Source organism: Liolophura sinensis, chromosome 8, assembly GCF_032854445.1.
Source record: "Liolophura sinensis isolate JHLJ2023 chromosome 8, CUHK_Ljap_v2, whole genome shotgun sequence".
In the NCBI taxonomy this organism is placed as follows: domain Eukaryota; kingdom Metazoa; phylum Mollusca; class Polyplacophora; order Chitonida; family Chitonidae; genus Liolophura; species Liolophura sinensis.
The window spans coordinates 7,060,995-7,071,322 of NC_088302.1; the positions used below are offsets into that span (position 1 = coordinate 7,060,995).

The 10,328-nt window shown below is 39.3% G+C and overlaps 1 protein-coding gene across 1 annotated transcript in view; it reads left to right on the plus strand.

Moving 5' to 3' along the window:
• LOC135472489 (adipokinetic hormone/corazonin-related peptide receptor variant I-like) overlaps positions 1-10,007 on the plus strand; it is a 29,377-nt gene extending 19,370 nt beyond the window's left edge. The window contains exons 5-6 of the mRNA XM_064752014.1: positions 6,332-6,420; positions 9,898-10,007. Of these exons, the coding sequence (XP_064608084.1) occupies positions 6,332-6,420; positions 9,898-10,007 (199 nt within the window). The remainder of the gene's footprint in view (positions 1-6,331; positions 6,421-9,897) is intronic.
• The last annotated feature ends 321 nt before the right edge of the window (positions 10,008-10,328 follow it).

A 10,328-nucleotide genomic window follows, 5' to 3' on the forward strand; every position in this document is an offset into this window, starting at 1 on the left:
AAGCACTGACCCCACTTTCGAATACATGGCAAGCAAAGCACTGACACGATTTCTCAATACATGGTAAGCTAAGTACTGACACAACTTCCGAATACATGGCAAGCTAATCACTGACACCACTTTCGAATACATGACAAGCCAAGCATAACACTACTTCCAAATACATGGTAAGCTAACCACTGACCCCACTTTCGAATACATGGTAAGCAAAGCACCGACACGACATCTCAATACATGGTAAGCAAAGCACTGACACTACTTCCGAATACATGGCAAGCTAATCACTGACTCCACTTCCGAATATATGGCAAGCTAATCACTGATACCACTTTCGAATACATGGCAAGCAAAGCATAACACTACTTTCGAATACATGGTAAGCTAAGCACTGACACCACTTTCAAATACATGGTAAGCTAAGTACTGACACCACTTTCGAATTCATGGCACGCTTAGCACTGACACTGCTTCCGAAGACATGGCAAGCAAAGCACTGACCCCACTTCCGAATAAGCTAAGCACTGACCGAATACATGGCAACCTGAGTAATAACACGAATTTCGACTAATTACATAGCAACTTAAGTACTGAAATTACTTCTGGATACCTGGCAAGCTAAACACTGGCATAACTTCGGAATACATGACAAGCTAAGCACTTTCAGCACTTCCGTATACATGGCAAGCTTACCAGTGACACCACTTCCGTAAACTTGGCGCGCTGAGCACTGACACCAATTCCGTATACATGGCACGTTTACTACTGACATCACTTCCGTATACATGGCACGTTTAAAACTGACTCCAATCCCGAATACACGGCACGCAAAGCACTGACACATCCAGAATACATGGCAAGCTAAGCACTGACACTACTCCCGAATAAATGGCAAGCAAAGCACTGACACTAGTCCCGAATACATAGCAAGCTAAGCACTGACACTACTTCCGAATATATGACAAACTAAGTGTTGACCACTTTCGAATTCACGGCTTCCTTAGCACTGACACTACTTCGGAATACATGGCAAGCTGAGCACTAGCACTGTTTCAAAATGCATGAAAAGAATAACTTGACAGGCTGATCATGATACGAAGTCCGAAAACGTGACAATCTGACCGGTAAGATGTCCTAACGAATGGCAAACTGCGAAGTGATACAACTTCTGAACACACAAGTGGAGCAATGTTTTTACTTTCGAGTAAACTTATATGTAAAACAATAAACCGAGAAAATGCCCTGACACAATCTAGCCCTTGAGCCAGTTTATCTCATATATTATCAAGGAGAGGTTTCTTTTAGCAAATCATTTAAGTCTGTGCTATTGGTTTTCGTTTTAGGGAAGACATGCATTATTAGTTTACATTCCTGATAGATTCAGAAGGATATTGAGGCTCCATGCGATGACTGATCAACTGTTTCTTTCAGCTGTTGGAATGAGCAGGTAACTCTGGTCCCTCTGACGTTTCCCTAGGAAAATAATCATTTAATCTATTCACCAGGTAGTCTCCGGATAGACAGATTAACCGGAACTAGCTTCGTTATCTCCATGTATCTGTATACAGGAGTACTGAGTTAAAAGTAAGACTGTGATGGTTCAGCAAAGTATTAGAACGATTGTGTACTAATGTTATTAATGATGTTTGGGGTTAGCTCTGTCCACTGTATGACACCTTGCACTAGACGTTACTAATTTGCTAACGACCTATACCGAAGGTAACCATATAATGTTGTACTATAAATATGTATATTGGAATGAATTTCGAAATCAATTTTCATTTCACGTGCCATCACTTAGTCTCATCTCTTCACTTACCGTCGTCTCACGGTTGCTTTCCATCATGTCATCTTTTGCCATCGTCTCACGGCTGCTTGCCATAATGTCTTCTTTTACCATCGTCGAACGGCTGCTTGCCATCATGTCATCTTTTCGTCATCGCTTATGTGAATGAAATTGTGCAATGTGAAATTCTTATGTGACTGAAACACTGCATTATGGCCTTTATTAACATCTTTCAGTACTTATGCTAGGCTGGAACAGTTCCACATATAAAACGGAAGTAGAATTAAAAAAAATAAGGTAAGAGTAATCAGTAATGATTGTCATAATTTAAACGTCAACTCAGACATTCGTGTGCCGCTTTAAAACTGTAAACGGCAAAGATAATAGCAAGACTCATGTCCAAAACGACGTATCACACTTATATATGTACGCAAATATATAAGAAATAATATGTAAATGGTAAATGAAGCTGATAACGGGTAAGTGAGGAGCAGTCGAAAGTTAGCAGACAAAATCATCGTTCTATCGCTTGTTGTTATCATGGGGCGATGCTGCTAAGAAGCGATGGTGTGATTATGGCCTTAGCCTGCTTCAATAGTTTCTCAAATTGCACTAATTTCTCACGACGAGAAATTGTTTATTTCTATTCTAACATTTCCCAAACTGTTCAGACGTGTAGGATCTTAAGCTAAGGAAAAGAGTTTGAAAGCATGTATTATACCTAGGTTTAGTATAGTTCATACCTGGAGTGGTAGCGGGAATTTTGGACGAGCTTATTCGTATTAAGATTAGAAGAAAGAAGAAAAACACGGACACACAACAGGTGATCTTCTTTGTTCTTTACCTCATTCCACTCTCCTCACTTCTCCACAGACTTTTAGGATTTGGTCATTACATAACTCCATTTGAGGTGACTGAGTGTGGGGCCGATGATAACTGTCAAGCCAAGCACTATCATTCGCCGCTATATTTCTTGTCGACGAGAACGTCCCGATGACTTTTCATTGCGAGTGCTTCACAATAAAAGTGTGATCCTTTACTTGAGTTTGAGATTGAAATATGGTGTTTGTGCTCAGGTTTATTTCGCGAATTTACATCGGGTACACGCCAAAATGACGGTGGTGGCGGGCAGTTGTGATTTCTGTGATTATGTTTTTCCATCGAATCAGGTTTAATGCCCTACAATTCTAATTAGAGCTAAACTTCCCTGACGTCTTTGACTTGATATTTATAATTATATTCCATCGTTACTTATATATGAGTCGCTAAGATGTTGCCTTAAAAAAAATTATGTGGATGTCAGGGATGGATTTAAGTATGGGGATAGATTTCTTATGTCGTTTTTTCGTGGAAACCTGACATAGTCACTGGCGACATATTACTCATCCACACATGGCACACAGGAAATGAGCTGTCAAAGGAGTGACATTTTGTCAAGTTTATTTGCAACCTCTAGCTACAGATGAAAAGAAAAACGCAATCATTTTCACGACTGGACAAGGCTCTAAAAACACCCTGTAACAGCCGGAATTGTTCTTGGAATTCAAGATATATTGTGATTCCATATTTTCGTAATTTTCCAGCGGTCTTCTAAAACAAACAGCAGTATGCTGTGTGAAACTGATCAGCAAAAAACGAAAATTTGTACTATAAATCTGGCAGTCTGTGTTTTTTGTCCACGTATCTTTTCTCCAATGCCAGCTGAATTCAGACATCTAATTTTGGCTAGTGTTACAGCTGCTATATTTCAGTTGCCTAGTTTACATCATTGTTTAGCGCCACGAATCGATTAACTCATGTGGAAAAAGTTACTAATAGCATATGTTACTTTTAGAGAAACAAATTTTCAGATACAGCATTATTTCAAATCATTTAGGGGATCCCGTGGCCGAGGTGGTTAGCGTGCCAGCGCAGCGCAATGACCCAGGATCTTCTCACCAATGTAGTCATTGTAAACTCAGCTCCACCTCATGCTGGCTTCGTCGCCGGCTGTACGTGAGAAGATCTGCACCAACGTGCGGATGGTCGTGGGTTTTCCCCGAGCTCTGCCTCGTTTCCTCGAACCATAATGGTTCTTGAGTGTGGCGAAAAACAACAATCGAATAAATAATAAAATCAAATCCTGCATGTAAATCAGTTTGTCTCACGCAGCTCACTGCATTGTACGACCGAACGATCAATTAGTACAAAATTATTGAAGTAAAAGAATGATCGATATTAACAGTCATATTCATTGACATTGATAAATGACTTGCAACACTAAGTGCTGTAACGTTGAAATCAGCATTTGGAAGGTGGACGACCTTGTTACATATACTTTCCACTCCCAGTGTTTGCGTTGGTAACAACAAACAGTCCACCACATTCGTATTTCCGTTTGTGCAGCCTAACATTCGTTGCAGACATGTCCCAGAAGTTTGTCGACTTGACAAAGGTCGATGGTTTGGGTCTTTTCACTTTGCTTTCCATCAATTATAAAACTGACCTCCATAGTACTAGGGGGAAAAGTGTGACGTTAAACATCAATCAAATAAATAATTTCCGCTCCACCTTTCCGACTTTAACGCTTACTCTGGCTATTCGTTTAAAAATCCTGATGGGATGAAGACTGAAGGCACGTTGTACATTTTCCTAAATATTCAACCTGGGCTTAACTTCTCGTCTCAGACGCGGTGAGCTGTCAATGTGGCCATGTGTTCTTTTTTAAGTTTATTAAAAATTTTTAACCTTACTTGCGACTACAAACACTATCATAAATCCTATGACCCGCCAGATGGAGGAAGCAAGAGTCAAAATCTAATTACCCGCGGCTAAAACATACACCATAAATCCAGTTATCCGTCGGAAGGAGGATGCAAAAGTTCAGGTAGAATGTACGTAATGTAAAGAAAGATATCAGCTGACACTGTGCAAAAGTGTACGAAAAACTGTTTTTCGGTCATAAGTAAAGTTTTTGGGCTAATTTTTTTAAAATTTTGTAGCGTTAAAGCAAATAAGAAGTCTTGAAAATTGAATTAATGACCATCTTTTGCATACCGCTACCGGTGTGTAATGAAGCACGTTTTGGTACACAGATTATTGGCCTGTTGCTTGATATTACCGGTAGAGGACCAACCCTATTTGTTTCACCGAATAAGTTATTGTTGTTACCGTTACCCAATCGAGCATATTTGGTAAACTAAGAAAACATTATTGCTTGCGAATACCGATATTGGAACCATGCATATTTTGATAGCCATACATTAAAATCGCACTGCGTTTTGTTGTCGTTACTAAATCAAGCATTTTTCGTTACACCTAATAGAATATTACTGCTTGTTAATATTAAATATATAATCGTGTTTACTATAATAAACATGTGTTATATAGTGTGTAAATATGTCATATGTTTACCACAGTAAACATGTTGAATGTTTATCATCTTTTTACACTTACTATAAAAACAAAGTCAAGCTTAACGGATGATATCCACGATATTACTATTTAAACATCTGACATGTTTACTAAATACGAAACGCTCAGTGGGTTAGCGCGCTAGCGCAACGTAATGACCCAGGAGCCTCTCAACAATGCGGTCGCTGAGAGTTGAAGTCCAGCTCATGCTGGCTTCCTCTCTGGCCGTACGTGGGAAGGTAAGGCAGCAACCTTCGGATGATCATGGGTTTTCCCCGGGCTCTACCCGGTTTCCTCCCATCAAAATGCTGGCCGCCGTCGTATAAGTGAAATTTTCTTGAGTACGGCGTTAAACACCAATCAAATAAATAAATAAATAAAAACGAAACACCTATTTTAGTGTGTTATTTCTCGTCTTACCCCAGCATCCGGAGTTTGTTGAGGATTTGCACGCCTGATTATATTATTATTTAAGCTTAATGCTGTATAAATAGATCCCACCACTCAATTATTTTATGAAAAAAGTTTTAAATGTCAGGTCACAAAATGCAATAAATATTGGATACTGCATGTATGAATGAGTTTGGCTACTGAAATATATTTAGACAATGCAATTAGGAAAAACATAAATCTGCCATACTTTATTGTTGGCGTCAGGTGTGTTGGTAATTAGTGAAATATGTTGGGTTTTCCCAGCTGATCCAAAGTCGCTAGACGCCACCTGTTGACAGTCAATCCCAACACAATTAGTGCGCAAACTTCAGCCTGTACGTGTTGGGAGTCTCTGGTTTGCGTGTATCTCTCAAATGTAGACACACACATACGAGAATTATGAACATACACGCCAAATCGAAGATTGTGGCTTTACAAAGTGCAAGGGGAAGCATACTTGTGTCGTGAAAGAGTAGTAAGCCTCGCTTGACCACCTAGTTATGCATCACCCGGAATAAAATCCATTTTCATGAAAAATGAGATCTAATCTTTGAATCATTTACAGCACAAAATACCTACACTATAATACCTAATCTACTGCAAAGAAATCTCTTTTGTGTATGTGAATGCTGTTTTATTAAAATGAATTTAAAATTTTAGGATATCTCAATTTATATGACCACAACGGGTATCTATTTATTTGTCTTAAATTGTTTGTTTCAGCCGTTCTTTCAAGAAGATAGACCCAAAAGTTCAAAGAGGCTTGTTGTTATTTGCGGTGTCCAACTCCTGTATGGACCCCATTGTCTACGGTATGTGTCAGTCACATGTATTTGCTTTGCTGCTTTTTGCTTTTTAAGAAAACAATAATTCTCCCAATTTTGTCATTTTCAAGACGTTGAGGTAGTAAAGGCTGGACACAATGCGGTTTACGTGCACGCCAAATAACTTTGCGAGATCAACGCTACAGGTCCCAAAGACCTATAGTATGTGTATGTAAATATACGGCAGTATGTAATATAGGAATGTGGACGTGTATGACAACATCATTAAATTATACATTTGGTAAGATAGCAATACGTGTCCGTACACAATAAATCCAGTGTGTGCTTTGGTAATATTTTCGTTACCATGGCAACCTAATTGTGGTGTACGTATAAAATTTGAATTGGTAGTTTCCTGACACGGACATTTTGTTGGGAGCTTCTGTAAATGTATACTCTTCGCTTATGTTCTCTGCCTAGGATACGGCCTGGTGATCAGGGTTATCATCGCCTTACAGCGTTTACTGACACACCAGTAAACTATCCCAGCAAATAATGAAGACTGCCCTCTGCACATCTTATTACGTCAAATCCAGTATGAGCAAAAAATTCAATATTTTGAAAGTACAAGACATTTTATTGATGAAATAAAATGCATAGAAAGCTAGCAATCTGACTGCTTTTCATAACCCCCAATAAAGAAAAGATATGTCTTTGAATCTGTGAAAGTATGAGTGGCAACTACGCAATACGATACACTTGCATTACGTGGTTTATCGTCCATACCTTGCCAACTGGTTCCTCCCAGATAATTACCATCGGTTTTACAGATCTAAATTTACATATCGAACAAGTCATTTAAATGCATGGTTACTGGCAGACTCTATGACATAATATTAAATGTTTGTTCAGATACTATTGCTTGACACACACCTACTTAATCATGTTAATCAATGTAAATATACCCTGTTATCAGACCTTACTTACGTATATATGTATGCTTGGGGTTTAATGCCATGTTTAGCAATTTTTCAGTCATATGACGACGGGGAGTAATTAGGTGTGTACATATATTGCGAGTCCATGCCACCAAAGTGTTACCGCCATTAAAGTATCATGCCAAAGACACCAGACATGACACCCAGGCATATTATACCGACACCGGGCCAACCAGTCATGTTTCTTTCCTCTGACCTGTCAGTGCTGAGGTCCAAGCGAGACGGGAGCAAGTACCATTTTAAATTCTTTGGTATGACCCGACCCGGGATTGATCCTGGGTCCTCCAGGCTTCGAGTGAGTGAGAGAGTCATTGGGGTTTAACGTGGTATTTAACAATTTTTCACCTATATGACAACGAAGGAATCCTTAGAGTGCATGTAATGTGCCTCCTTGTTGTCGGACGGATTTCCACCACTCTTTTATCTAATGCTGCTTCACTGAGAGGCCTTGCCGAAGGCAAGTAAGCCGCAGACTCTGGATGTACCGCTCCCCATCCTGACTTCAGGCGGACGCCCTAGCCATTAGAACACCGAATCAGTCTTTTTATTTAGTATAACGGATAGTCTACGTTGTTTAGATCAAGGCCTGAAAACACAAACAGATAAATATAAATAAATATACGAGCTGAAAGGAGTTGAAAACTTTCAGTAATAATACTTATGTTATATTGTTAATATGCGTCCCATATTCTGTTTGAAACGTAGTTCGACATTGGCTTATAAATGTACTGCCCTATTTATTACCCGGTATCCAGAATGTAGTACGTGTGCTTTCTATTATCCTTGTGCAGGTCAATTTACACGCTGTGAGGAGAATCCATTTTGTGTAAGCTAGACTAAGTGTGGTGGATAGATTTCATTTTTTCGGCAGACTACGGTGGCCTGTTAGTGCCATTCAAAATTCTTTACATTTTCTAGTGATTTATACAATGGATCAAAATACTGCCTATAGTTAAAATTTATCGTTAACAACAAAGAGTTTAAAACATATGTAAAAGCAAAAATATTTTACGCAAAACTGATAAATTCAGGATCGCTTCGGTTGCGTAATGCGTAGAGCGTCCGCCTCGAAGTCGGGAGACCCTAGGGCTAAGTCCGGGTCGGGTAATACCAAAGAATAATGGTACTTGCTGCTGTCTCCCTTGACGCTCAACACTGAGAGGTTACAGCAAAGAAACATGACTGGTAGGCCCAGTGTCAGTATGATGTGACTGCGTGTCATGTCTAGTGTATTCGGCATGATATTTTAGTGACGGCAGCACTTTGGAGGTATGGAATCCCCCAACCAAAATAAAACACAATACATGTTCACACACCTAATGACTCCACGTCATCATATGACATATAAATTGTTTGGTACGACGATAAAGCCCAAGCATACATGCATACATACACAAGCTCACCTATAAAATTCGAAAAACAGCGAAAAGTTTTACACCGCGGAGAAAGCCTTTGCACCGCGAAGAAATTATTAGTACCGCGGAGAAATCCTTTGCACCCCGGAGAAAGCCTTGCCCCCAGGTTACACCGAGGAGAAAACCGTTCCACCGCATAGAAATTGTTTTTCAAATCTTTAGGACTGTATTCACCTATTTTATCCATTTTGTTTCTGTGCCTGCGTTAGTTCGCTGTATATACGTTTCTTTGTTATCATTGCCATTTTTTGATACTAAAACTTAGAAATCTTTGTACATTAGTAGAACAAGGTTAAAAACTTTGAAAGAAAGCCGATGCAAAATGAATGTTGCGCAGACACGGACGAAAAAGATACGAAAACGACAAACACAACCATAAACTTCGTGAAACAATTAAAAACCTTTCCTGCGCGGTATAAGGCGATATTTTTTTCTCGCGGAGAATATGTTTTCTTTGCGACGTAAACATTTTCTTCGCGACGTAAACATTTTTTTCGCGGTATAAACATTTTCTCTGCGCTGCAAATGTTTACCCTGCGGTTCTCTCCATGATGTAAACCTTTTCTCCGCGCAGGAAACTTTTTGAGCTGTTTTTAGAAGTTTATGGTTGAACAGTATAATTTTGTGTAAAATGTTCTTGTTTCTGCGTTAATTTGCTGTTGCATATCTTTCAGATTCTTTGCTGACAAGATAAATTTCTTTAAAAAGTCATTTAAACCAGCCGAAAATGTTAAAAATTTCCGGGGTCACCGAAGCAAACCTGTGAACATATCGTGAAAATCTTTTTGTCATGATTTCAAATAACGGATAAGTTCCTCAAAGAAAATTCCAAGCGGTATACCACCAAGTCTACATATATATTATGCGTTTTGTTCCACAAATATGAAATTGGTCAAACCCTTCATTATTTATTTCCTTCTGAAATTCACTGACAGAATACCTAGAGGGCTGCTATTGACAAAATGTCCGCTTTTTACGGTGCTCAAACAATACAGACAACATAGTATTAGTATTTCATCGATATCTGCTCATTGATGTATTTGTATAATGAATAGGAAATTCCCCAAAGTAGCTGCAATAATTCTGACGCCAGCAATTGTTTCTGCTTTCAGGAATGTTTTCGGCAACATTCCGACGTGATATCAAAAGATTACGCTCCTGGATAAAGACAATAAAAGAAACTAAAAATGGGCATAAACGGTACCAAACAACCACAGTGTAGTTTTCATCGCTCACACCCGATTGCCATAATAGCGGACCATGCACCTCGCCCGCCACCACCTCTCCACTCAACGTCAATATAGAAAGTTTATGTGCTCTCCAAATTCACCTCAAACTGACACTTCTGCATTTTTATTCCAGGCATGTTCACGATCAAATTCACACAAGAATTTCAAAGATGCTGCTGCTGTTTATCACGCAACTTTACATGCTCCAAGAATTTGCCTTCGTCTAAAACCCCTTTAGGAACAAGGAAGCACTTCGCGCCAAAGTCTACACCGGCTACACAAAGGTCGAGACAACTGACCCGAACCTTTACCGG